At 53.9% G+C, this 26,730-nt stretch overlaps 7 protein-coding genes across 7 annotated transcripts; 3 read left to right on the top strand and 4 right to left on the bottom strand.

The window, feature by feature from the left end:
- Positions 1–633: 633 nt before the first annotated feature.
- Positions 634–2,102, top strand: C8Q71DRAFT_858030 (uncharacterized protein; the record flags this gene model as incomplete). Its single annotated transcript, XM_047927466.1, has 7 exons — positions 634–673; positions 726–937; positions 993–1,088; positions 1,154–1,292; positions 1,354–1,545; positions 1,605–1,822; positions 1,881–2,102. 7 exons carry the CDS (start codon positions 634–636, stop codon positions 2,100–2,102), a joined length of 1,119 nt encoding a protein of 372 aa, XP_047779071.1.
- Positions 2,103–2,276: 174 nt separating this feature from the next.
- C8Q71DRAFT_62140 (FAD/NAD-P-binding domain-containing protein) lies at positions 2,277–5,247 on the bottom strand. Its single transcript, XM_047919630.1, has 13 exons — positions 4,255–5,247; positions 4,177–4,201; positions 4,076–4,115; positions 3,798–4,010; positions 3,647–3,743; positions 3,555–3,593; positions 3,430–3,501; positions 3,255–3,375; positions 3,096–3,202; positions 2,906–3,044; positions 2,695–2,840; positions 2,597–2,641; positions 2,277–2,536 (listed from the first exon to the last, which is right to left on the bottom strand). The coding sequence occupies exons 1-13, from the start codon at positions 5,126–5,128 to the stop codon at positions 2,487–2,489; spliced, it is 1,968 nt and encodes a 655-aa protein (XP_047779070.1). The 5' UTR covers positions 5,129–5,247; the 3' UTR covers positions 2,277–2,486.
- A 5,622-nt stretch (positions 5,248–10,869) lies between these two features.
- On the top strand, positions 10,870–13,766 carry C8Q71DRAFT_760061 (FAD/NAD-P-binding domain-containing protein). The gene is made up of 13 exons (XM_047923818.1): positions 10,870–11,887; positions 11,945–11,969; positions 12,026–12,065; positions 12,115–12,327; positions 12,385–12,481; positions 12,535–12,573; positions 12,626–12,697; positions 12,750–12,870; positions 12,921–13,027; positions 13,075–13,213; positions 13,271–13,416; positions 13,473–13,517; positions 13,577–13,766. The coding sequence occupies exons 1-13, from the start codon at positions 11,131–11,133 to the stop codon at positions 13,624–13,626; spliced, it is 1,851 nt and encodes a 616-aa protein (XP_047779069.1). The 5' UTR covers positions 10,870–11,130; the 3' UTR covers positions 13,627–13,766.
- Positions 13,767–15,682: 1,916 nt separating this feature from the next.
- On the bottom strand, positions 15,683–16,686 carry C8Q71DRAFT_858027 (FUN34 transmembrane protein; the record flags this gene model as incomplete). Its single annotated transcript, XM_047927465.1, has 5 exons — positions 15,683–15,846; positions 15,898–15,977; positions 16,035–16,188; positions 16,285–16,457; positions 16,508–16,686. The coding sequence occupies 5 exons, from the start codon at positions 16,684–16,686 to the stop codon at positions 15,683–15,685; spliced, it is 750 nt and encodes a 249-aa protein (XP_047779068.1).
- Positions 16,687–17,192: 506 nt separating this feature from the next.
- On the bottom strand, positions 17,193–18,269 carry C8Q71DRAFT_61975 (uncharacterized protein). The gene is made up of 3 exons (XM_047919629.1): positions 17,744–18,269; positions 17,501–17,686; positions 17,193–17,447 (listed from the first exon to the last, which is right to left on the bottom strand). The coding sequence occupies exons 1-3, from the start codon at positions 18,038–18,040 to the stop codon at positions 17,304–17,306; spliced, it is 627 nt and encodes a 208-aa protein (XP_047779067.1). The 5' UTR covers positions 18,041–18,269; the 3' UTR covers positions 17,193–17,303.
- Positions 18,270–20,206: 1,937 nt separating this feature from the next.
- C8Q71DRAFT_796942 (uncharacterized protein) lies at positions 20,207–20,851 on the bottom strand (the record flags this gene model as incomplete). The annotated part of the gene is made up of 3 exons (XM_047925714.1): positions 20,207–20,265; positions 20,383–20,630; positions 20,664–20,851. The coding sequence occupies 3 exons, from the start codon at positions 20,849–20,851 to the stop codon at positions 20,207–20,209; spliced, it is 495 nt and encodes a 164-aa protein (XP_047779066.1).
- A 1,909-nt stretch (positions 20,852–22,760) lies between these two features.
- On the top strand, positions 22,761–23,781 carry C8Q71DRAFT_707954 (GNAT domain-containing protein; the record flags this gene model as incomplete). Its single annotated transcript, XM_047920586.1, has 6 exons — positions 22,761–22,819; positions 22,908–22,923; positions 22,987–23,074; positions 23,129–23,152; positions 23,203–23,388; positions 23,453–23,781. The coding sequence occupies 6 exons, from the start codon at positions 22,761–22,763 to the stop codon at positions 23,779–23,781; spliced, it is 702 nt and encodes a 233-aa protein (XP_047779065.1).
- Between the last annotated feature and the right edge of the window lie 2,949 nt (positions 23,782–26,730).

The following is a 26,730-nucleotide window of genomic DNA, read 5'->3' as shown; positions in this document are numbered from 1 at the left end:
CGAGGACAAGTATGGAGAACAAGACTAAGCCTGGCTAGACGCTGAAGGCTGCAGTCCTGGGTTCTCCTGGCTAAGGACAGCATGATTGAGAGAGCGGCGGCGGACTGTATGAAATTCAGGCGCGCTGCGAGGAGGAGAGGTTAGGAGGCGCGAACAGGAGGGCCGGAAGAATCGCCTGCGCTACGTATTTTTCGAGGCGCATCAGCGGATGTCCATCGGACACTCGCTAGAATCCTCCTGCTTGAGACAACCGTCTGGATGACTCAGGCTTGGTAAGTGCACCATGCAACTTGAAGGTCGACGAGGGATCCGCGGTAACGCTGCCCAATCTCGATCTAACTGTGGCTGACTCAGACAGCCACTGCGTCGATCGGTCTCCCTGTGCAGTGTGAAGGACGCGGATGTCCGTGGACCTGACTGATCATTCGCTTGCATGGTTTGCAGAGTAATGGCAAGCTGACACAGGTAGGCTCAGTGGGTGCGCGACTTCAATGTCGTGGTCCTCGTGGCAGACTGGGTGCGGAGCGATATAAAAGGAGAGCAGCTGGACAGGATAGGCCCATGCACCGTTTCAAGTTCCTTCAAGCACTCAAACCTCACAAACACAGCAAACAGCCCTCTAATTCCACTCAGATGGCACCCAAGACTGAGATACTCTTCCTCGGCGCGACAGGTCCGTCGTCCCCCAGTCCAGACCCCGCTATTGAACTAACCTTTTCGCCCAGGCTACCTCGGTGCAGGTGTCCTCACTCGCCTCCTCAACCATCCTAAGGCGAGCGAGTTCTCCATCACCACGCTCGTGCGGAGCACCGAGAAGGGCGAGGCCCTCAAGAAGTACAACCCGACGCTCAAGTACGCTGTCGGATCCCTCTTCGACAAGGCCGACTATCCCGTTATCGAGAACCTCGGCAAGAACGCGGACATCGTGTTCTCTATCGTGAGTGTTGTGTTTCTATCAGGCAGGCCAACAGTTGACCCGACACGAACACTAGGCGGACGCGGACTACTTGCCGTGGACGGTTGCGCTGCTCAAGGGATTGAAGGCGCGCTTTGATGCCACTGGCGTCGCCCCAATCCTGATCCACACGGTGAGCATGTTTGAGGCGAATGTGTCGTGCAGCGCTCTGACTTGTATATTTCTGTTCTCTTTCAGTCCGGGACGGGTATCCTGTTGTTCACCTCTGACCCGGCGGGTAACCACTCCGATCTCGATCTCGCGGATGTCAAGGCCGTCCCCCCGACTGCGCTCCACCGCAACGTTGATCTCGCAGCCATCGGTGCAGATGAAGCAGGTGAGTTCGTCTATCGTTAGGTTGTAGCACTCACAAGCTGACCGTCGCCAACGTTGCACAGGCTACGTGAAGACGTACCTCGTCTGCCCGCCGCTCATCGCTGGCCTGGCTTCGGGTCCGTTGTATGATGCGGGCCTCGCGCACCGCAACTCCATTCAAGCTCCCGCCCTTATGCGGCCCGCGCTGGACCGGAAGCAGGCCGGAGTTGTCGGCGATGGAAAGGGTGTTTGGGCTGCCGTGCACGTCGACGATGGTACGTCCTCCGAGTCAGGAACCGCACCGTCCCTCGAAGCTAATGTGATTTTGTTGCAGTCGCGGACGCGTTCATTCTGCTGTTCAACAAGATCATCGCTGGCGCACAGGGCGTGGGCCACGGCTGGGAGGGCTACTATTACCTCGAGAACGGCGAGCTATCGTGGAACGCCATCGCCGGTGCGATCGGCAAGGCGCTCGTCGAGCTCGGCGTCGGTAAGTCGCCTGAGGTGACGTCCTTCACCGCGGACGAGATCACGAAGTATTACAAGTCTGAGGTCAGTGTCCTGCACTTGATACTCACCTAGATCACTCGCTGACCAAGCATGTCCACAGTTTGCAAGCTCGGTTGTGTCGTCGACGTGCCGCGCCAAGGGCGAGCGTGCGCGCGCTCTTGGCTGGTCGCCAAAGTACGGCGTCGCGGACATGCTCGCTGGCCTCAAGCCTGAGTTGGAGTTTTTCTTGAAGAAAGCACAGGCAGAGGGCAAGGTTGACTTGACGCCTAACCATGGTGTCGACGCGATGCTTCAGCGTTTCGTATCGTTGTCGCAAGCCTGAGCATGGCTATGGCACCAGCTGTGTAGACAAGTCCGACATAGAAATGCATATTTTCTCTCGCAACAGCGGCGGTACTCAAGCTCAATCATGGCGTGTGATATGGAGGTCATGTTGTCTGATGATATACTTGGTAGAACTGTACGCCTGCTAGACGTTGACTTTTAGCAGCAGGTGCGTGAGACAACGAGCGGTTCGCAGACGGACTCGTGGATACCATTCGGAGCGACGAATATGGGAGCAATGTGACGCCGTCTCACAGTTGTGTGGAGCGGATAGGATAGATCGCCGTATCATAGTATACATCATGCTACATACATATAGTACATATGTTCTCTTCTAGCGCCTCTACGACCAATGTCTCTAGGCCCGACAAGAAACCGACCATCACGACGTATAGCGTTTACCATACACTCCTTCCTGGATTGCTTTGATTTCTGTCGCACTCCAGGTAAGCCATCTGTCACAAAGAACACATTTGCAACCATGGTACTTACGGAGAGCGAGATGCTTGGAGTGGTAACGACACATAGCGAGATTGCCTGAAGTTCCAAGGTTAGGACCGCTTCTCTGGAAGACATTTATCACCACGCACCGGTCATGAACCAGAGATTGGGGACGCCGAGCCAGCGCCAAGCGCCGTTCTGCTCGCCCTCCTCGTTCACGTTCCAGATCGTCCCCACTCTGCTCGCGAGCTCGTCGCCGCAGATACGCTTGATAACACCCGTCGCACCGTCGAAACTATCGGTATGAGATCAGCTAAGTTACGTAGCTCGCTTCCGTGGGGTGGTGCTCGTCACACGTACCCTGTCGCGAACAGGACGACGTCAGCTTCGAGTTCGGAGCCGTTCTCGAATTTGATGCCTGTCTTCGTGAATCGTTCGATCTGGCTGTCGTTCTTGAGTTTGATCTGGCCGTCGACGATCTTCTGGCAAGTGCCGACATCTACGGACGCAGTCAATATCAAATAGTGACGCATACGGACTAGGCGCTTACCCAAGTAGTATCCTCCGCCACGAGTCATCGCATTGTAGAGGAAACCAGCGCCGTCGCTCCCCCAGCCTAGCTTGAAGCCGGCCTTCTGCAGACCATCCAGGATTTCCCTATAGCGTACGAGCTCAGTCGAAGACTGAGACGTGCTCGACTCTGACGTACTTGTCTGCTTCTGCGATGTCCTTCGTGAGCCGCTTGTGGATCTCCTTCATCATGAAGGTCGGCATTGAGGTATGAATGCGGTCGTTGGGCTCCACTGGTCCGGTGTTTTCCCAGAAGACGTCTGCGCAAGTTGAGTCAATCACCCATGTGTACGCGCGACTGCCTATCCACATACCCTGCATGATACGCGGCATGCCGTTCTTCGTCGACATAATGTATGTCTCGCTCCTTTGGTACAAAGTCACCTCTGTCATGCAGGCGGTGAGTAGAGTGCCTCATGTCTAGTATATGTCGGCTTACCGACTCCATGGTCGACGCAGTCGGCTGCGATGTCGTGCGCTGCAGTGACAGTAAATGAGTATCACGCAGCGGGAAAGTCTAATAGCCATTACCTGATGTACAAGCACCGATGATCACGACCTTCTTTCCGCGATAATCTCTTGCGGACTTGTGTGATGTCGAGTGCAAGAGCTGTCCTTGGAACTCCTCCTGAAGATTCGGGGTGAGGGCGATAGTGACGATCGACGTAGCAGAAAGACTGACCTGTCCGGGGAACGTGGGCACCTTGGGAACTCCGCCGCCGAAGCCGACGGCCAGGATGATGTGGTTGACGGTAAACGTGCGCTTCGAGCCATCGCTTTTCCTCACCACGACCTCGTACTTGCCGTCGTCGAGCAGCTTGACGCTCTCAGCCTCGGTGTTGGTCCAGACGTTCAGCTCCATTGCTTCAGCGTAGTACTCGAGCCAGCCAGCCAGCTGCACAAGAACGAGACACTCAATCGTCTGGCCTTTCGCTCCACGGATACGGGATACGAACATACCTTCTGTGCCGGTGTGTATACTGGCCATGTAGGCGGGAAGCTGACAACCGACGTATGAGATTACTGTTCATGAACAGATATTTTGATCAAAATCGACTCACGGCAGGTACGGCATGTGATCATAATCTTCACAATACGAATCAGCAAAGCGAGTAGAGCAGCTTCACAGATGCACTTACAGATGGGGTCATGGAGGCAAAGAGCCTCGTAGCGGTACCTCCACTGATCGCCGATCCGGTTCTGCTTCTCGAGGACGAGCGCGGGAACGCCGAGCATCTTCAAGCGAGCGGCGGACTCCAGACCACTCTGGCCGCCACCGATGATGATGACGTCCGGGTCACCCTTCGAGAAGGAGCGCTCCTCCTCGCGCTGGTTGAGCCACTTCCCGTGGTTCGGCAGCCAATCACGGTTGGGTCCGATCTTCTCGGGGAAGCCCTTGAGGTCCTCCAGTGTCGTGTACAGCGTGAATACCTTCCACTCGCCGCTCGCCGTGGGGACCAGCCGCACCACGCCGCTCCCAACGCCGACGTTCGTCTGGAAGTCGAAGAGCAACTGGACCCACGCGAGGTCGGTGTACGGCTGCTTCAACTGCGCGCCGTCGCGCAGCTTGACGTTCGAGAAGTCGAAGGACGCGAGCTGGTCGTCGAGGAGCTTCTTGATCTTCGAGACGCCATGGAAGGTGCGGAACTCCCAGGTGAGGGCGAGGTGGTCGCGCCACCAGCCGTCCTCCAGGAAGAGGTCGACAATCTTGGTCGTGTCCTTCGCGGCGACGGCGGATGCGAACTTCGTGAACCACTCGGAGGCGACTTTCTGGGCGTCGATATCGGCTTGGAGCGAGGCACCGAGGCGGTCGAGAGTGGGCAGCGTAGGCTTGAGCGTGTCGGTACCGTCGGGCACGCCCTTCTGCGAGTCGAGGGCGGAGACGAGCGGCGCAGTCAGGCCATTGGTAGCAGGTAGCGAGGGCTTAACGTCAGCGACGCCCGCGGGGACGTCTTTCTGAGAGTTGAGAGCGGAAGACAGGACGTCCGAGACTTTGTCGAAGACGGTAGCCATGGCGGAGAGGGGGTTCAGAATAAAGCCCGCAAAAGCGGGACTCTATATACGACCAGCACACCCGACACAGAGATAGGCATCCTATGCGAAGGCAAAGAACCACCCGCGTACGCAGGCCCGACCATGGCCTGCTGATCCTACCTCAACAGAGTCAAATGACAAGGTGTCAGTTCCTGTGAACACATATTCCCACGACTTGTGTCGTACTTACGCCCGATCATGTTCACGCGACGACATCATATCAGTTTCTAGCACCACGAGTGCGGTGCAAGAGAGGGGTCCACAGCCTAGCCATGACCTCCCCATAGCGTCATGCCTATGCAGAGGCTGCGATGGCGTCCGCGCCCGCTGCGCGGGAGGTGCAGCCTACTGCCTATACGTGACTATTGTTACCGCGTCAAGTTGCTGAACAAGGACGATAACGGAGAAGTTCTGACCGAAGCTGAATACGCGACAGAGCGCGCAGGGGAGAATCAGGCCAGCGGGTGCCCGGTGTCGCTACCTGTAAGCAGAGCCAGGAGCAGGTGTTGCCTTAGCGCAGCCGGCGCAGGCAGCCAAGAGTCCCTGGGTACCAGGTGATGCACTGGGAGATACGGGACAAGGCCTATAAGGGAGTCCAACACTGCCGACGCTACTTCGATTCCTGGACTGTCCGACGGAGATGACGAGGAGAACCGTGATGCGCCTGAAGCCGGAAGAAGATAGCCAAGATGGATGGGTCGGGACCAGTCGTCCTCGGGCAGCAGGTCACGATGCCTAACTAAGAACCATGAACACAATGTGATGGGGACTGGAATGTCAAACCGCAAAAGGATTCCTTCAGAGGGTCAGGTCCTGTGATGCGGCGGTATTGACGCCCTTCTCGCGCGCTGATGCGCGACGGAGGCCCGTGCTGGAGCCGCAGAATGGAGGAGCAGCTGCCATCATTGTGGAGTTATTCGCGGTGCAGTGTAAGACCCAACGCATGCGCGTTAGATGAGGTTGGCGAAGCCGCAGCCAACGCATGAAACCTAAGTCGATTCGAGTCAGCAGAGGAGAAACATAACAATGATCGATCGAAGCTCAACTATGCTTTCAATTCATTGAGCCTAGCTTCTATCGCGATAGGGACAGAATACTCGGGTCCTTCAAAACAACTAGACTGTTGCTGAAAAGGAACTGCGGGTCAGTAGCATGTCGTACATCGAAGTCGAAGCTGATTGCACGCGTGGTTACAGTGGCACATTTGCCCGGCGATCGTATATGATTCACTTGCTATGCGTTGAGCAGAATGTATGTCAGAGTCGGTGAGCCGACATTCCGCACTCCAGTGACCAACCTGATCCAGGACGTAGAGGATGACAACTTTGATGGCACATAGGGAAGTACGGTCCGCCTCCAAGTGATTGTCTACCCAAAATGTCACGGGATAGTCGTGATACAATCACTGGACGAGGGTCCACACTGCGCGCAATGGATCCCAGCAGACGATTTGCGACTAGGAGCAGTAAAGAGGAGTCACCGGGTTACTGTAACGATACAGCCTTGTGACGTTGACAAGATTCGCAAGACCCGGGCTGGTCTCTGTCTGGAGTCGACATGATAATTGACAATGACTTGCGGATTCCCTGAAGCACTGGCGAGTAGATTGAGAGCCTAAAAGGGCTTCAGTTTCAGTCAACGACTCAATGGACGTGGCCAAGACGTGGCCATCGCAGCAGGTCGCCAGCACACGGAGTCGGACCCGTGGGAAGTCGAAGTGACAAGCGCCAGCACGCTCAGGCTGCCACCCACCACTGCCAGTCTTGACCTCTCTCCCCATGTCCAGCAGCTTTCACTGTTCAGCAGGTTAAACTCTGCTTTTGTCTAACATCTCATACTGCGTGAGTATCACCGTTCTCATATTTCTGCCGCATCCGAAAAGCAGCGGTATTCACCACTGTATCGAGTCTGCTTAAGGATTCAGATCAGACGTACGTGCGGGTGGATGCATGTACATATGCTTACATGTATGCCTGAAGAGAAAGGATAATGTCGAGATGTATGCGAATGCCCTGTGAGAGGTGTCCGGTATGTATGCAATCGCTACACAGACTGATTCTCTACTGATGTCTTTTCGTAGGTAAATGGACACGCCACCGCGCGCATGTATGTACCTCCGTCACCGCGAGCCTGGCCGTGAAGCAACCGTGAAGCCTGCGTGAAGCTTTCGAAAGTGTGCGTCGGGACCAGACGATGCCGGCAAGGTCTTGCTTGCACCGGATGAAACTTTCGATCCTTCAAGTGAAAGAGCGATAAAATTGACAAAATCTTTTTCACGATATTTCGTATGAAAGATTGTCAATAAAAGTCAGAAACAATCAATGAATCATTCAGACTCGAAGTATCAGGAACAGATCACAGAAGGATTCATTGACAAGTGTCTTTGATCTGTTTGTGATCCTCTAGGCAAATGATTGAGAACATGATATTCAAAAATTCTTGAACACTATGTGGCTCAATTGTGCTGAAAGGATTGAAAACAGATTGTCACATGGGGTGTTACAATCTTTTCTCAATCTTTCAGGCTGTCACAATCTGTTTCAAATCCTTCCAGCTGTTGATATCTTGGTGAGATTGGAAACAATTTGTATCTCAGGGGTTCAAAACAATTTGCCCAAAAGGATTGACAAGAGATTGTGACACTAGCTGTGACACTGTGCCACTTCCCTATGACAGAGCAGTGAAGGCAAATATGCCAAACCTATGATAAGCTGCCTTCTGCTGGTATGCTCAGTCAATTTTGGTCCCTCTTTCATTGCATCTGGACATGCACAGGTCTGGGACATGTTCATTAGTCATACACCGGATGAAACTTTCGATCCTTCAAGTGAAAGATCGATAAAATTGACAAAATCTTTTTCACGATATTTCGTATGAAAGATTGTCAATAAAAGTCAGAAACAATCAATTAATCATTCAGACTCGAAGTATCAGGAACAGATAACAGAAGGATTCATTGACAAGTGTCTTTGATCTGTTTGTGATCCTCTAGGCAAATGATTGAGAACATGATATTCAAAAATTCTTGAACACTATGTGTGTTATGGTTCTGTTTTTGTTTATAGAAAGCTAGTTACCGAGTTTATTGCCGAGTCAATAGGAATAGTAACCTCGGTGATAGAGATTTGTATTGCCTATACAAAGCGGTAACAAACGGTAAAATCCTCGGTAATCTTCGGCAATGCAATTACCGAGACGGCGCAAAGTTGAGCTGTAATGAGGATACCAGATCCACAACAAATACAAAAGAGGGTGGGACTTTAGTCAGTGCTGCTATACAAGTATGCAGTACTGCTCTTCAACTGGGAAGAGTAAGCTATGAATGGATTTGAGTCGGCAATGAATGGGGATTATTGCCGAGGTTTAGAGCTTTTCAGAATAGAGGATGAAGTCTGAATACAGAGGATTAGTATCCAGAGGTTGATTCCGAAGGAATGGGCTTTTTTGGTTTTGAAGTCACACAACAGAAGTTGAATGGAAGTCTGTACAGCTAGCTTTGACTGCACAGTGACGATGGCAAGTTACAAAACCCTAATGTAGCAGCGCGAGGCCGTGCTTCAAGAGGGACTCACTAAGGCAATTAATCCTCAACCAGCTAATGGCTATAAGGCTTGCTTTAGTGTCAAGTGAGTTGCTGGTTAGGCTAACCACTTTAATTATAGTAATGCCACTGAGACGTGCTAGTATGGAACTAGTTGATACAGAGATCTATTGATGTTGGTAACAAGTTTACAGAAGTAGATGATGACTAAGCACCTTCTCTTACTGAACTCAACTTGTGAAGTCAGTCAATGGGTTACTTAAACCTTACTAGTAGCGCGAGGACTGTACTAAGTAAGGTTTCACTGTCGCAGGTCTTAGAGCGCGTCGGTAAGAACTCGGCGAGAGTGGTTGAGTGGCTAGTATGGCTAACTTAGCACTCGGGACAAAGTAAGACTTTGAGTGGCACACAGGGTGTGTTTCGGTGAAGAGTAGATGGTGGATTGGATGATAGATCTCCTTGACCGTGCTCGGGAATGCCCTTTTATGCCATTCCCGAGGACACAGCCAATGGAGCTACATGGAAGTATATAGAAAATCAAGGAGTGTCGTAGAAGTGTATAGTACATGTCCTTGACTCATTTACACCGCTTCAGAGGCCATTCTAGGAGAACAATAAGATCATAGCCTTACACTTCATTGTTTCCAACGAGGCAAGCTATGTTACCGAGTCATCCTAGTACAGCCACAGTACAGCCACTGTTTCAGGACTGTGATTCCCGAGGCATTACCGAGGCATGCAAGAGTCCGCATTTTCGGTGTACAGCCTAAGGATAGCACAGCCATTCAACATAGCTTCAGGAATGGCTCGGTAATTGTCGCACAGCCATTCCTTTCTATGCCGATACAAAACCATTATAACTCGGTAATTGATCGGTAATAACCATCATTTACCGAGCATACAATAGCTCTTGTATCAGTACTGAAAGCATCTGGTCATAATAAGTAAGAACACACACTAGAAACTCAGTAATAGTCAGTTTAGTAGATACAGTAACAAGCGCTTCTAAAGCTTTAAAACGTCGGTAATCAATACCTCGGTAATAAAACAATGAAAGCACTACATTGATGTCCATTGAGAGGAATAAAGGAAAGATAAGGAGAGTAAGATAAGCACATAACAAACCTTCACTGATGCAGCCACTCGGTAAGTAAACACTTCTAACGAGTTTCTGTGCACTCTGAGGCTATCAAGCCTCTATCCCTAACAATGTGGCTCAATTGTTCTGAAAGGATTGAAAACAGATTGTCACATGGGGTGTTACAATCTTTTCTCAATCTTTCAGGCTGTCACAATCTGTTTCAAATCCTTCCAGCTGTTGATATCTTGGTGAGATTGGAAACAATTTGTATCCCAGGGGTTCAAAACAATTTGCCCAAAAGGATTGACAAGAGATTGTGACACTAGCTGTGACACTGTGCCACTTCCCTATGACAGAGCAGTGAAGGCAAATATGCCAAACCTATGATAAGCTGCCTTCTGCTGGTATGCTCAGTCATTTTTGGTCCCTCATTCATTGCCTGCCATCACATGAGTCTCATTAGATGCACTCAGTGTACAGGGTTGTACTTGTGATTGTACATTCCTAGAGATGTGCATCTCATTGTATGACTAATGAACATGTCCCAGACCTGTGCATGTCCAGATGCAATGAAGGAGGGACCAAAAATGACTGAGCATACCAGCAGAAGGCAGCTTATCATAGGTTTGGCATATTTGCCTTCACTGCTCTGTCATAGGGAAGTGGCACAGTGTCACAGCTAGTGTCACAATCTCTTGTCAATCCTTTTGGGCAAATTGTTTTGAACCCCTGGGATACAAATTGTTTCCAATCTCACCAAGATATCAACAGCTGGAAGGATTTGAAAACAGATTGTGACAGCCTGAAAAATTGAGAACAGATTGTAACACCCCATGTGACAATCTGTTTTCAATCCTTTCAGAACAATTGAGCCACATAGTGTTAAGAATTTTTCAAAATCATGTTCTCAATCATTTGCCTAGAGGATCACAAACAGATCAAAGACACTTGTCAATGAATCCTTCTGTGATCTGTTCCTGATACTTCGAGTCTGAATGATTCATTGATTGTTTCTGACTTTTATTGACAATCTTTCATACGAAATATCGTGAAAAAGATTTTGTCAATTTTATCGCTCTTTCACTTGAAGGATCGAAAGTTTCATCCGGTGTTGCGCCATTCGCGCGTTATAACGCGTCGACGCGTGAACGTGATCAGAGGTAAGTACCACAGAAACCGTGAGAATTCAGAACTCAAACTTCATTTTTCGGCTCTAAGATTGGGTGAGATGGCCGGGGCGAGCCTGAGGAAAGAGCGAGTTCTACACCCTCCGTATCAGTCTCCCCATCTCGATGTCGGGCACGCTGACCGTATAAGAATCTCTCTAACCGTCTTACTGCTTCTTGAAACCTCCCCGCCATGGCCTCCGCCTTCGACAACCTCTCGAGCGCCCTCTCCTCCGCTCTGGAGTCCGGCGAGCTCCCTGCCGTGTTGCCCACGCTCGATCGCCTCGGTGCCTCGCTTCAAGCCGATCTTGATGCCCAGAAGATTGCCGCGGAGTGGTTTGCGAAGTTCGCTGGGGCTGTCTCTGCGAAGGACACCGGTAAGATCGTCTACCTCTTTCTCGAAGATGGCTGGTGGCGCGATCATCTCGCTCTCACCTGGGAGTTCCGCACCTTCCATGGCACCGCGAAGATCAAGGGGTTCCTCAGCGACCAGCTCGCGCCGTTCGACATCTCAAATGTCAAGCTGCGTGATGGTGCCGTGCTGAAGCAGCCGTACCCCGACCTCGCATGGATCCAGTTCCTGTTCGACTTTGAGACGAACGTCGGGATCGGGAGCGGGGTAGTGAGGCTGGTGCCGACTGCGAGCGGGGAGTGGAAAGCGTTCACGCTGTACACGACGCTGGAGGACCTCAAGGGCTTCCCCGAGAAGATCGGACCCAACCGTGAGTGGCTGCCGAATCACGGGAAGTGGCTCAACCAGCGCGAGGAGGAGCGCTCCTTCTCAAAGGGCGATCCGGCTGTGATTGTCGTTGGAGGAGGACAGAGCGGCCTCGACATCGCGGCGCGCCTGAAGATGCTGGGCGTGCCGACGCTTGTGCTCGAGAAGCAGAAGCGCATTGGTGACCAGTGGAGGGGCCGCTACGAGGCACTGTGCTTGCACGATCCTGTCTGTGAGTGATACTGTAGATATTGGTCGGTCGAGTGAGTTGAACTGTATCACTTGATAGGGTACGATCATATGCCGTACTTGCCGTAAGCCTCCTTTTGCCAGTATTGTCACGGAAGCGATCTCAGACCCTGTACATTAGTTTCCCGCCTACATGGCCTGTGTACACGCCTGCACAGAAGGTAGGCAACTGCTACAATGTTGATGGACGGGGGGCTGACCGCCGTGCAGTTGGCCAACTGGCTCGAGTACTACGCAGAAGCGATGGAGCTGAACGTCTGGACGAACTCCTCGGTAGAGAATGTGAGGCTTCTGGACAACGGCAAGTACGAGGTCGTTGTAAAGAAACCCGACGGCACACTGCGCACGTTCATCGTCGACCATGTTGTCATGGCCCTCGGCCTCGGCGGCGGTGTGCCCAAGGTGCCCTCGATTCCGGGAGAGGTGAGGCTCAACGCTGTAGGGCAGCCCTTGGCAACAATGCTCATGTAGATGGAATAGGAGGAGTTCCAAGGACAGACCCTGCACTCGACACAGCACAAGTCTGCCAAGGATCACCTTGGAAAGAAGGTCGTGATCATCGGTGCCTGCACATCAGGTAGGGTATAGCAAGACATTTTCCTCGGCCTCGTAATGAATGCAACTTCGCAGCACACGATATCGCGGCCGACTACGTTGAGCACGGCGTCGGTACGTTCACGACTCACGGAGTCGATGCAACTGCTCATTACCCGATCTCCAGACGTGACGATCTTCCAGCGAAGCAAGACGTACGTCATGACGACGAAGAACGGTGGGCCACTCCTGTTCAAGGGTAAGTCTTGTCGCACGTCCGGTCGCATGCTCGGTCCTCACGACTCGGACAGACCTGTTTTGGGAGGGTGCCGGGCCAACTGACGTCAGCGACCGCGTACACACCTCCATGCCCGCGTTCATCACCAGGGAGTTAGGCAAGCGGATCACCAAGGATACTGCTGAGGCAGACAGGTATGTCTCTCACCAGGGAACGCAACGTCTCGCTGACCCGTGCAACCCAGAGAGTTGCTGAACGGTCTGGAGAAGGTCGGCTTCAAGCTGGGCTGGGGGCCCGAGGACGCTGGCTTCTTCCACAGCTCCTCGACGCGCGGAGGGGGGTACTACCTCGGTTGGTGCACAATATGTTTCCACCAGCCACTGCTGACTTTCTGTCAGACGTGGGCACGAGCAAGCTGATCATCGACGGCAAGATCAAGCTCAAGAACGACAGCCAGATAGAGCGCTTCACCAAGACCGGCCTCCGGTTCGAGGACGGCAGCGAGCTCGAAGCTGACGTCGTCGTGTACGCTACGGGGTACGTATCACTTCTCGTCTGCAAGTCGAGGCGGTGAGCTCATGCGCGTTTGAGTAGCTTCGAGGGCGCGACGATATCCATGAAGCGTCTGCTCGGTGACGAGCTGGCAAGTCGGGTCTCGCAGATCTGGAACCTGAATGAGGAGGGCGAGCAGAACGGCGCCTGGCGATGGCTCGGCGTCCCCAACCTCTGGTTCATGATGGGTACGTGTTCTGGTATCCCTGTTCCCCCCAAACGTGTTCTCAGTATTCGAATCCAGGTAACCTTGCTATGTGCCGGTACCACTCTAAGCATCTCGCGCTCCGTGAGTCCCTCCAGCCTTCCATGTGCTAGATCATTTGTACTGATCCTGACGGGCTGTAGAAATCAAAGCGATCCAAGAAGGCGTGTACGGAAAGCGTTACGCTCCATGATACGAGTATTCCTTAGGGTACAAAGGAGGGGCTGGGCCAGTTAGAAGCACAATATCGATGTATGATCAATATGCTTAAGAACATGCGATGTAAGGAGCAGCAAGGTATAGGATAATGAAACCCGTTGTTTGTCGCCCGTCTGTTTATTCAGTGTTCCGCCAGGTAGGTATCCTGAACGGCCAAAGACTACAGGCTCAGTTGATACTCTCGCCACAAGACCCTCCTGGGCGAGGGATTTGTGTCGAACCCAAGAATATTCCGATCATAGATACACGCCTGCGCTAATACTATGGTTACATGGATATCACGATGAGTCCTCTGACCTAGCACTTTCGTCGTACATTGCCTACGATGCTTCATCCTCCTGTCTCTTGTACATGGATGTATCGCACCAAGATCCAGCGTGTCGAGGACGCTGTCACTCCGAGTCGTACTTGTATATGTCGATGTAGTGCATCTTCACGGAGGGACTCAAGCAATAGAGCTCGAAGTATATGCCAGTTTTCGTACTTGGCAGACAGTCCTGCGACGCGAGCACAGCGAATATGACGCGAAGATTGTGAACGAACAAAGGTTCAATATCAATGGCAATAATTCAATATGATGATGATATCCCATCACCTCGTTCAAGTTCTCACGGTCCCAGCCACTGTGCGCGCTGAGGGCGCGCTCATATGTAGGTACGTTCCGTCGTCAACATCTGTGGTTATAGGGAATGATAGCCTGCAGTCAGAGAGGTACTGAATTTATCACACGTATTTCCTTGCTGCTCCAGTATGTTGTTTTGACTAAATCGAGAAAGGAACTGTGCCCGTCGTCAGACTGACTCCGAAAATGCCCCCACATTATTCATGTTCGTATGATGGGGGACCGATGTTAATAGCAATCTTCGGAGTCCGCAAAACCTGGTTTGCCCGCGGTGCCTGCTCGCGTTGCGTGCTTTCCACCGGCGTCACTGCTGTCTGCCGTCAATACTGGACAATTGCTCGAAGGGAATGGGTCCTAGACACTGGAGGAAAAATAACTTCCCCCGCTGGGCTTTTCTGGCCGCATAAAGCCTCGGATACGCAGTGTTTGACTCCTTGAATGCGGGGCGCTGCGGCGAAGGGTCCGCGCTTGGTGGCCCGTACAAGAATAAACACCGTTACGAGACATGATTGGGACATGATTCCGATCGGACACCACCTGGACGATCCAAAGGGGATCGTAAACGCGGTGACTACGTCCGTTCGTACTCAACTGTATGGACAGTGCCACGGATGACTCACTCACCGCCGCACAGGTCCGGTCCTCCGGGAAATACTCAGGACCACCATGTCTTCTGCGCTGACATACCACGGTCTCCTAGCCGCACGCCCGAGCGAAAGCGATCCGGTGGCCAGTTGTTACGCCCCTATGTCCCCTCTAATACCGCCCCCGTGCCAGTGGTTGGAGACGTGGCGTAGCATTGTCGACAGTCTCGACACACCTCGGCCTCGTCCAAGGTTCCCCGCACTCCTGTCCAAGTCAATTGTCAACGTCGTCCAGAGACCCCCACCAGGAAGTCACCTGTACAACCAACGTGTTTAAACAAAATGGGGCACCCCTGGCGGACCGTCCGCGGTTCTCTTCTGCGTTGCGGGGCAGGTGGCATAAGTAAATTCGCGGGCTCGGGTTGGCTGGGGAAGCTCCACCGCGCTTTCGATCACAACCGATCGCGACGCGTAAACCGCCTTGCCAGCCCCGCCACCGAGGAACAGCGTCGCGGTAGAACCGCCCCACCAAGCGCGCACCCGACGGCAGCGGGCGATGCGCCTTTGCGTCGGTTCCTCTCAAGTTCCTCTGCACAGTCTGCTTGTCGAAGTGGAGACCATGGCGCAGGGTTTGCAATATTTATGGTCATCATTGAATATGCATTGCAACTACTACTATATCGTTACAGGGCGTAAGTATGGCATACCCGAGGGTATTAACTAAAAGTACACGGGACGGTGCATGCCAATCCTCCAATACCAGGCGGGCTACGGTGACATTACTAGCATTGAGCAATACGACGGGATGCAGGATAAGGGGACCTTCAATCGAGGCGCTGGGGGATGTCGCCCACGGGCAACGTGAACCAACTCTCGTTGCGCGCGAGCAGTTGTGCGGTGCCGACGTAGAACGCGATGAAGGCGGTGACAATGCCAAGCGCGCCGCCCGCCTTGGCAGCTCCAGCGGTAGCAGAAGGGACGAGCTGGGCTGCGGGGGACGTCAGCGCGAGTTGTCAAACGCAGCCGCGTCGAGACGTACCAATGCCGAGCATCATGAACGTCAGCGTCAGGAAGAAGAAAAGGGCGGCCATGCCGACGCTTCGCCTGAGGGAACCGAGACTGGCGCACGCAAATCAGCCAAAATCAGGGCGCAAATCCGGAGAAGATGATACGTACAGAAGCAGGAAGGTGACGATGAACCACATCATCAGGTAGATCCCAAGCGCAGTTGCCTCGTCAGAGGCGGCATCGGCGTACGCCGCTGTGATGCCAGAGCCAGGGATGAAGACCGTCGCGTATGACATCCAGAACGCGCCGTACATCGTAAAGGCTGCGGGAGAATGTCGGTCAGCGCGTGGGAAGGCAGAGGCGCATCGATCACGGGCGCAGGGGGACGCGGCCGCCGAGCGGAGGAAGGCACACTCACCGGTGGCGCCGAAGGTGTTCGCGCAGGCAAACTCCCACATCCCCGCACAGAACTGCGCGAGGCCCCCAACGAAGAGGGCCATCGCCACGATCGCGCTCGTCGTGTGAATGTCCCGCACGGAAACGTTGAAGAGTGATAGCATCAGCGTCGTCGACGCGAAGGCGAACAGACCACTGCGAGGCGCGTCAGGAAAATCGCGCGTCGGAGGGCGCAGAACACGTACAGAGGTCCCGGGTTCGCGAGGCGGCGGAACTGCGCGTTGTCTCGCGGGCCTATGGCCGTACGAGCGGGCACGGCGTCGACATGGTGCGCGTGGGTGCGGAACTGCTCGTGCACCTGGCCGTTCTCGGCCTTCTCGACGTCGGACGGGTTCCCTGCCTTCTCGCTGTATTCGGCGGACATGTTGGCTTTGCGGGGGTGCGGCGAGAGCACAGGGAGCGATGCGGGGAGATGGTGCGAGACGAGGGAAGCCCCGACCGCAAGACGCGTGCCTTTTACCAGAAGCATCACGTAAGCGGCATCCTTCCGGAAAAGGCAAGCGCATTATGGGCGGCACGCGGGCTTCTCATCTGACCCCGAGCGGATGACCCCGCACACTGCGTCTGGGGAGGCTAAACGATACTAGGCACGCCGGGTGACAACTCACCATCAGTCGCTGGATACCCTGACAGGCATAGTGGGGCGCCACTGCCAGCCTGCGCTCGGCGGCGCGCGCGTGCCTTCGCCCGTGCCATCACAGGAGGTGGTTTGACAATTCACCAGAGGGGTGGGGACTTGGGCGTGGTCAGACGGGCCCTCGTCCTGAGTCGTACCTGCTGGGGCGGCGACGGTAGAGCGTTGAGGACGGTGTCCCCCTCGCATGTGAACAGGACACTCACCCGCAGCGCTGCGCACGACGGGCAGCGACGAACCGTAGAACCTTACAGCCTGGCATCCTCCGGAAAATTTGAGCGTCTTGGTGGTGTCTGGCCCGTTGTGTGCGCGATCTTGGTGTCTTCCATCAGATAGCCACGAACGCGTCAATAGGTGCAGCCCGTTGGGTCGGAACCCCCGACGCCATAGCGGTGGCACGACATCCACAATTCGGTGGTCATGCATGCACGAATCATCCCACACGGAGTGGTCAGTGCGCCAGAACGAATGTTGATACGCGGGAGAAGGCCCTGCGGACCCTTCTAGGCTGGCAAGTAGTGTCGAGGACCCTAAGGACACTGACCAAGTGAACGATGTGCGCGGGGGATGCGAGTACCTCCGATCTCGGAAGCTCCGGTGGCCCTCGCGAACATTGAACCATGAAGCCATCGTACCAGAGCTGTGATGGGTCTACCGCGTAGTAGTTGTCCATTGCCGGCATGAACCTGTACCGCAGCGAGGTGGGACCAGCGAGTAGACGTGACCGATGCTAGCGGGCTAGAGTACGCACGTGTGCCTAGGACGAGGCGAAGTGGAACGAACCAACCGACAGAAGACAAGACATGAGTTCGGCGCATGTAGCAGACCCTGCGTAGATCTTGCGCTGATCGAGAACATGGACAAAGGAGTGGAGGACATACGCGACCTCGTAGGGCGAGGCAGAGGCCAGATAAGAGGTGCAGCAGCAGAACGGGTTGGCCTTTAAGTGCGGTGATAGAGGCGCCATCACGAGTACCATTATCCAATGATGTCGAATGCCTGTCATCCAAGGGTAGGACGCCGCCATGCGGATCCGCTTTCCAATTTCCAGTAGACCCGCTGACCCGCCTAGCGTCAGACGCATCCCATGGAACCCATCGTTGCCCGGGAGGTGGTCGATTTCCTGACAACAGGATAGGCAGGCCGTACGCCGCGCGCAAGATCGGGGGCGACGCGTGGTGTGCGCGCGGACGTGTGCGTTTGGGTCCGCGGGCAGCGAAGGGGTTCTTGTATGAAGGATCGACAGACCTGGATCACCGGATTCCTACGAGGAAGGGCTTCGTCCTTGGCCACGAGGGAAGAGGGATGGTTGAGTTTGCCAGACTAGAGTAGCAATTCCATTGCGCGACCGGGTTATTCTTGGAAGCGGAGCGAGCCTTCGTCGACAGGAATATGCACGGAGGCAGACCAGGTACCAGTCGAGCAAGACCTATACCACTTGAGTGACGAAGATCGCTTGTTCGTTCTCATGACCGTGTACACAGGCGAGGCCAGGTGCCTTCCACTCGGAGGCCGGGTGTGCAAATCGCACGGCGAAGCGACTTCAGCCAAGACAGAGCATAGCGGAACACGTATACAGTTCCCGCCATGCTCTGCCCAGATGAAGAGCACCTGAGAGTGGTTTACGCACGCGGCCATTTGAATCGACAGCACGAATTTGGGACTTTGACGCGAACCTGGAGGCGGGTGTCCCAATTTGGAAAGTGGGCGGGGCGCGCGCCACATTCGGTTCATCCGGGGGGTCCACGCTCGGGCCAGGCAGGCGGGGGCGAAAGAAACACAGCGCACCAGGAGCGACCGACCGCGCAGTGTCAAGACGTAGCAGCACTCGGGGAAGAAGAAAGCGCAGCGGTGGGACGGCCCCAGGTCTTATATCTTCTGCGCCAAAGACGGCCGGTATACGGAGTCTCGCTTGGCCGACGGGACGGGAGACGCGCAATAACCGGAAGACGTAGCCCGTCAGGGATGCTGGCCTGGCCGTTCCGAGGCCCAACGCTCTGCGCAACGTGTGGACAGAGCGCGGCCTCCGGGTGTCGGGTTGCCGGAGCGGGACGAAGGCGCGGCCTGGGCGATCGGTCGCGCTTAGGTAAGCCAATATGTGGGCGCTTGAAGCCAGGTTTCCCCGAGTCTGCCCGATGCTCGAACTTGTCTGGAGTTGTTGAAGTTCGAGGTTTGGTGCGTCGTACGCGCGTACAGCGACCTGCTCACGGTCTCTGCTTGTCTTCCAGTATTCTTGGGCATTTTTGCGCTTGCGTAATGCGTTTGGCAATATTTCGAGGCATTATTCTGCCTGGTCTGTCAGCCCTTTTCGAAGCACGGAGATGACCCACGCACGTCAATGTCGCCCATCCACGTTCACAACACTGACGGCGTCGCGCTCGCACGTGTGAACCACTCGGACTGCCGCTGCCACCGTCCGTATCGTCGATGTCGGCCAGAAGGATCGCAGGTGATTGATGCTTGTGGAACGCTCACTGTGCGGATTCCGTCTCAGCCTGTCACACTCGGGCTGACGGGTTCCGCTTGAAGGGCGTCTCGCGTACCGAGGTACTTCGCTGGCTCGAGATGGTGAAGACAGACCCACCATGAGCTGCCTTGCGCCTTCGACTAGTACGCATAGCACGCCAGCAAGAGAGAGTTCCAGTTCAACTTGCGTTCAGTGGTAAGTACCAATTCTAGACAAGCGCTACCGTTGTGGCACACGGAGAAGCACCCGACTCCTCCCGAGGCGCACTGGCCGGATCAGGCAAGTGGCGGGATCGATCGTCTAATCGGCGAGAGCGCATCCCGGCTGCCGGTCTGCCACCGGTGGGCCACCGGGACGGTACTCAACGCTCTCAACCTCGAACCGCTCACTCCGTTCTGCAAGTCAGTGAATTCGTCCACAACTCCCACTCGAGCCGTTTGGAGAAATCACACTTAGCGGCGTACACGAGCACGGCAAGAACAGACGCGGTGAGGTACAACAGCTAACAACTCTCAGCCGGACTCGACTGAAAGCGGGCATAGTATCTTGGAGCTCGGTGGCCGGTAACAGCGACATCCGGACCCTCGTACCTCCAGTATACCTACGAGCCAGTCCCGGAACAACATCTGTCTCTACTGTCCAGTCAAGCCCATCTACGTCATTCCTGTAGCGGCGCAAGCGCCGTCCCCGACTCCATGTGGGTGCCTGAACTGTATTATGAATGAACATCGATTGAGCAGTGAGGGTGGTGTAGATAAGATGATACAATAATCTACATAGATCTTAAACTCCGCTTTTAGTGGTACAACTACTAATGCTGTCTCCTTCTGGGTCAGATACACCTGTGTGTTCCAGCAGTACAGTTGGTTGATCATCTGCATGTTTAGAGTTGTCATGCATAAAAGCCTCTGCAGGACATTCTGTAAAACCTGCTGCTTCTTCTTGGAAGATTTCATCACTTTTTTGGTGAATGTCTTGGATGAATTGAGCATCAACACCAGGAAGAACACCATCATCTGGAAATTGATCTATGTTACTCTGATCCAACAGGATCTGCTCATATAATTTGTTATGGTGCTTCAACCAAAGAAGAAAATGCCATATTTTGGCTTTTTGCACTCTGAATGTATTGCCCAGGTCACTGGCTTTGATTTTATGAGGTCCAATAAATACAACTGAGAGATACCCAGTGATGTCTGCAGGAGTTCTAGGAAGCACTGTTGTTGTTGATATGACATACATATCATGTGTTATGGTGTTTCCATGAAAAATCTTTGGCTGTCCAGGTTCTGAAGATCCATACAAACGGGTTACATGGGCAGTGATATGATAAATAGCACATGCCATCTCTTCAACCCATGTAAGGTCACAAAATTCAGTAGGAAGATGACCTCTATATAGATTATTTGCCAGTGCATATCTGGGCATAGCTGGTTTCTTTAGGGAATTGTAGCAGTCTGAACATAGTGCTATTCTGTGATTGATAGGATCACTGCATAGCAGCCCTTTTTTATCCAACATGAAGCCATCCAATTCATTTCCATACAAGAACTCATTGGAATTTTGTTGTACAATGCATTTCTGAATAATCCATGGGTCATGTACCTGCAAAACAGACATGTTATGCACTATGTTGGGGATTTGATTCATATCATAGATCTTTGTTTTCAATCTATGGGCACTGCTAGAGTACACAGAGCAGATGAGAGGAGAATGCCATTGTGTTGCTTTCCAATAATTGTATGCACACTGTAGCTCAGTCTCAGTGCTAGGTATGGTAGGCCAATTCATTTCTTCACTGAGGTATGATTGCTTTAGTTGTATGCTCTTGTCTTGTCTTTTCAACCTTCTATAGTCTCTTTGATACTGAACTTGCTGCTGTTTCCTTATTTCTGGGAGTGTGTTATGGAATATTGCATTTATCACAGCATCACCATAGTATGCAATCAAGATACTTTCAACAATATTGCATGGCTTTGGCACATTAGGTAACATGTTGCCACTGTATGTCACAGCTGTGAAGTATTGTTGGTACACTTCAGCAATACTCAAGTCACTGATATATTGCTTAATGGCCAATATCTTGGAAACCAGTATTTGCATTGCTCTTGTTTTGCTCTTCATGTAGTCAGTCTGAAATATGGTGTAACAATGATCTAAAATGTCCTTGTCTAAACATTTCAGTTGGCTGAGAATATGAGGGTCTATATCAGGAACTGTACTTGAATGAGCAACATCCTGTGCTATACTGGAAAGCATAGGAGATTGGCATAGACATTTCAGAATCTTGCAGCCATATAATTGTATATAGTAATGCTTCAAAATTATATATCTACAGTGGAATGGTGAACTGAGCAGCAGAGAGAAGTTGCATGTTTGGCACAGGAGAACATCTGACATATTTGCCAATAACACTTTAGTTGAGTTGAAATGCTGCAGTAGTTGCTTAGCCAAAGATGCTTTGGATTGCCTGATACCTTGTGTCTGATCAACACATGTACAAACAGCAGCCCATAATTCAGCTCTGGTAAGGGATTGTAATTGCTGCAGGTAATAATCATCAGTATAATAGAACCATGAAGGATTGCTATTCATGATGCCTTGGACTGTGTCATTAGGGACACTTGCAATTGTATGTGGTATGCTGTCTGATGATGAGACTGGTATATAGTCTGCAGAATCATCTGGTAAAACTGGTAGTGGGCCTGAGACACTGTCTGGTAAAACTAGTATTGAGCCCAAGGCCCTATCTGGTAGTTGGGAAGTAGGGGCAATACTAGTTAGTTGTTGTGACATGGAAATGGCAGCTGCTTCAGGGGGGAAGACAAGATGTGTTGAAGTGAATGTCTCGATCATAGTGGCAGGAGGCATGTTATATATGCTCGGAAAAAACCGGAGGAAGATCCGGCCGCACGAGCGGAACACAGAGCCAGGCAGAGCCTCGGTCAGACGCGAGCGCACGGCTTGCATGTGGACAGTTTCCCTATGCGGTATCGCGCGTACCATATATGGACGAAAGTTTCCCACGGCGACACGGCATCCCCGGCGCAATATCGTTTCTACTTGACAGAGCCCTCCCTCCCTTCGGGAGGAGTCGGGGATATCTTGAGTCTCGAGCAGCCCGCGCTCGGCCTGGAGTCGTCAAGCCCAACGGAGATCTCTCAGTTCGAACGACGGAGCGCCCGCAGCGTGAGGTAGAGACATCGCCTTACCCAGACAACGGGAGTACGCTTCAGCCAACGAGCCTCTTGGAACGCTTCGGTACGGTACGTTCAAGTTCGGAACGGAGAGAGGGCGATAGACATCCGCATATAAGGACGGCGGTCGAACTCAGAAGATGCGCTGCAACCAGAACACGATCATCGTAGACTCGCAGGTTGTCCTTGTACCCTATAGGTGCGACGCGCCGTTTCTCTCCGCCATGCCTCCACCCTCGAGATACTACGGGTGATTAACTCGGAGATGTTGAACCTGCGTTCCCCAGACGCGAACATGTCGCCGTTCGTATTCTGTCTCAAAGCGATCTGCTGAGTGCGGGGCTGATGAGTTGATGTGGTAGGTAGAAGTATCATGAGTGGATGACAAGTCCGGAGTTACAGGAGCTCACGGCGAGCGAGCCGCTGACTCTCGAGCAAGAGTATGAGATGCAACGTAGGTGAAATCAATCCGAGTCCTCGCGTCTATACTAACCACTCGTCGCAACAGGTAAATGGCGAGAGGACGAAGACAGTACGTGCTGTCACATAATGCCTAGCGACAGGTTGATTTTACCCACGCAGAGCTGACGTTCGTCATACTCGCCAACGAACCATCCACGTCCCAGTCCTCTAGCACGTCCGAGCCCACTTCAGCGACGGAGGCGAGCTGGCTCAAAGACCTGCCTATGATCGGCGACGTGAATCTCTTCCTCAAGGGGGATCCTACCGATGAGGACTTCGAAGCAGAGGTCGAGATCATGATCGCCGGTGCGCATATATCCATTTCCAGACCCCATTTCGTCACTCCTTACGTCCCAACGACGAAATATAGAACCAGCCTACCGTCGACGGGGCCTCGCACACACAGTCCTCCAGCTCTTCCTCTCCTACGCCACCTCCGCTTGCCACCACGCTCTCCCTGCCCCTCCATCCCACGTCCACACCCTCCCGCCGATCCCCCGCACTGCCCTCGTCGCGCGCATCGGCATGCACAACGCGCCCAGCATCGCGCTCTTCGCGAAGCTCGGATTCGTCGAGACGAAGCGCGTGGAAGTGTTTGAGGAGGTCGAGATGCGCTGGCGGGACCCGGAGGCGGGCATAGGCATGCGGGAGTGGAAGAGAGGGGAGGTGAGGGAGGTACGGTTCAGCGAGGAGGATTGAGTGGGCGAAGATGGGCTGGGATTTCATCTTCGCAGTGAGTCGCCCCTTCGCAGAAAATCTTGCGTTCCGCGCGCTAGCCGTCCGTGTCATTCCTCCGTCAGAATGCTACTACCGTTCATGCTGCAGCCAGTGGCGGCTCCATTGACATACTATCATCGCCATGATGCAAGGTCGCGAAATGCAGTATGTTCGTCTCGACAAACTTCCTCCTGCAGATTTTCGCTCCTTCTCGTTCTCCCGCTATAAATGACATGTCAAGGCGAACATCAGGTGAGTTGCTGGAATCGTCCCATCAAGCGGGATCGCTGACCACCTGTTCTGTGGCAGCCTGCGGCTGGTCATCAATCGACGGACGTACAGCCATTACACCTCGGGCACCCAGAGACACATCATCATACTCAACAATTCTCACCCACAACCGCGCATATAACGATGTTACAAGCCGCTCCCTAGCCGCAGTGACGATGGCGTGGCCGCAATGTTCAGCAAACGGGGTCCAGGGTACAACGACAGACTTATATCTTGAAGACGGCTGTGGCGCCCCCGCAGAATACGACCTCATGTATCTCCTCTCAAACCCTCCGCCGTATGCTCCAGGCAGTGTCTAGGACGTTCCAGCCCCTCACACCCTGACAAGATTCCCGACAATTACAGCACCTCCGGACACCTCTCTGCGCACGGGTCCGCCCCTCCATCATTCTACGTCGTACCCACAATCGTCGCACACCCACAAAGGCGCATCGACGGCCCTCCGACGCCGCCCTTCTGTCACAGACAATACAAATCGCCGTTGACGTCTCGCACTACGGCACCCGGCTCTTCCATAACCGGGAGGCTCGAACGCAGGTCTGTGCAGCCCGCGGCGCATGTTCAAGATAAGTGAACCACTGTCCTCCCCTGGCACATCAGAACACAAGATTGTGTTCCATAACCCCAACCACTGCCCCGTGGGGTCGGCGGGGATCTCCCCACCTCCACATTGAAGAGAAGAGCGGTGAATTTGCAAGTCGGCCCGCGCTGTGCGGGGTTTGTGCTGGTGGGGAGGTGCTGATTCAAATTGTCTTCGTCCATGAGACGCTTCCGATGCCGAGGTGCTCATTAGAGGTGAACGCACGGTAAGTATGCGGTATTTCTTGTAGATGGTCCGGGTCGTACGATTCGCTACGGTTGACCTCTGCGCTCGCTTCAGGGAGTCAAGGCGGATGTGGCGGCGATATTCACGCATGTTTCCATGCGTTGCAGTTCCGTTTTCATGACGGGCCGACGGGGTGATCTAGTTGCTTGACTATGGTATGCGTCGCCTGTCCGGTCGGTTTGACTGCCTACGGAGGATGAGACGATGAGCAGTGTTTCGCGTCTCCGCACTGTCATGACCTCCATCAGCATTGACGTACATTGTGTTCAGTTGCATACCTTGAAGCAGCATTCTTCTTACGCCCGGTCGCTTCGCGGACCGTGGCAGCCTTCCGACGTCGATTGTCTACTGGCACTCGTCATCTCCTACCCTGTCTTTCGCGTCTCAGGCCGCAAGCCCAACAAATTTATGTCCACATTTTGCACTACGGCTTCCGGCCCCTTCCTTACTAGCTCCGACTCCTCACGCACCAGCACAGCTTCCAAGACCACATGCATTCAACACGCGAGACGGAGCGCACGCCTGTCAAGATGGGACGTACTCCTGGAAGCCTCCTGCTACTACTTGCCTGCGACGATCCGAACACCATTGTTCGTGGCGTCACTTCGGCTTCGGGAACGTCTAAAGCCGGCGACGAGGTAAGCTACCTTGCTCACTCTTACCAGGCCGCCGTGTGCTGACAGACGAGCTGATTACGGTCACATCGGGATCTCATTTGCGGGGGATGTGTACCAGGTGATGTGCGCAGCATCGATCGCTCGGTATTGAGTGGGAGTGGGGGTAATCTGAGATAGGTGGTCACCCTCACGGTGTCTGTTCATTTCTTGGGAGATGGCGATCGGAAGGAAGGGTGAGACGGACGAAGATTGTCTCGACAATCGTGTTGACGTGCGCCAGGGAGGTGAGTGTGCCTGTCTCAGGTCGACGTTTACATGGTGTTGCCTCCGAGCCGCACACGGATCGCAGCAGCGGGCTCGACCTGGCGTGTGCCCACGCATCGAGGGCTTCCGGATCCCGAAACGACTGGAAGACGTCTCTATCACGGCGCCAAGCTTCGCAAATCCATCCCGCGTTCAATTGCGTCCAGCGGGTCCGTGCATCCGGGCAGATCGCTACTCCGACGGAGAGGAGACGGGGGTTCGCGCAGGGGTCCTCTGGGACACATGAGGATGGGCGCGAGATCCGGGTATGCTGGGGTCGTCCGGGGCATCAGATGCGCTCCTGTCGACTAGTGCGGGGACGTTCACTGGGCGCCCCCGCAGACGGTCGAGGCGCGCCCCGCCCGAACGATATGGGGGTGGACTTCCGTATTCGGACGGAGGGGCGCCGTGACTTTCCACGTGAACTGGGGTCCCACGCCACAGGCGCGATCGTGCGCCATCGCCATTTCGTCACTGTCGCCGACACAGTACCCGCCCTATCCCCTTTCTGCGGACGCTGCTTCTCCTGGGGACGCTCTGAGGCGGTGCACACACAGGTCCGCGCGGACGATGCAGACGTCGGGGCGCAGCGCAAGACAGCGAGGAACAGTCGGACTCGGAGGCACGTCATGGTGCTGATTGAGCCGAGTGGGAAGGGTGTGACGGCTTCGCGCAGGGATGCACAGGCGGCAGGTGACCCCGGAAGGGTGGGCCGGGAGCACGGCGGAGGAGCAGGCAGTCTTCGCTCAGGGCAAGTGATCTCTCCCAGCAGTGCTATTCCTATTCCCGCTCGATAATGCGGGAGGCCGCCAGCCCTCCAGCTTTATAAGCCCTCCCAGCGTACACATCGTCCCATCCACCCTCCTCGCCTCCTCTCTCATCACCCCAAACAAC

Source organism: Rhodofomes roseus, assembly GCF_022264815.1.
Source record: "Rhodofomes roseus strain CIRM-BRFM 1785 chromosome Unknown C8Q71scaffold_10, whole genome shotgun sequence".
Classification (NCBI taxonomy): domain Eukaryota; kingdom Fungi; phylum Basidiomycota; class Agaricomycetes; order Polyporales; family Fomitopsidaceae; genus Rhodofomes; species Rhodofomes roseus.
This window is presented reverse-complemented; position numbering and strand designations above follow the sequence as displayed.

Excerpts from the sequence above, each read along its gene's own strand:
- C8Q71DRAFT_62140 (XM_047919630.1), bottom strand. The coding sequence starts at position 5,128 with ATGGCTACCGTCTTCGACAAAGTCTCGGACGTCCTGTCTTCCGCTCTC. Across the intron at positions 4,011-4,075 it reads TATACACACCGGCACAGAAG|CTGGCTGGCTGGCTCGAGTA; the intron begins GTATGTTCGTAT and ends GTTCTTGTGCAG. Across the intron at positions 2,537-2,596 it reads CTCCAAGCATCTCGCTCTCC|AAATCAAAGCAATCCAGGAA; the intron begins GTAAGTACCATG and ends GGAGTGCGACAG.
- C8Q71DRAFT_61975 (XM_047919629.1), bottom strand. The coding sequence starts at position 18,040 with ATGCGTCTGACGCTAGGCGGGTCAGCGGGTCTACTGGAAATTGGAAAG. Across the intron at positions 17,687-17,743 it reads TCATGTCTTGTCTTCTGTCG|CATCGGTCACGTCTACTCGC; the intron begins GTTGGTTCGTTC and ends CTAGCCCGCTAG. Across the intron at positions 17,448-17,500 it reads CCGCGCACATCGTTCACTTG|GGCCTTCTCCCGCGTATCAA; the intron begins GTCAGTGTCCTT and ends AAGGGTCCGCAG.
- C8Q71DRAFT_760061 (XM_047923818.1), top strand. The coding sequence starts at position 11,131 with ATGGCCTCCGCCTTCGACAACCTCTCGAGCGCCCTCTCCTCCGCTCTG. Across the intron at positions 11,888-11,944 it reads GTGCTTGCACGATCCTGTCT|GGTACGATCATATGCCGTAC; the intron begins GTGAGTGATACT and ends ATCACTTGATAG. Across the intron at positions 12,066-12,114 it reads TGTACACGCCTGCACAGAAG|TTGGCCAACTGGCTCGAGTA; the intron begins GTAGGCAACTGC and ends ACCGCCGTGCAG.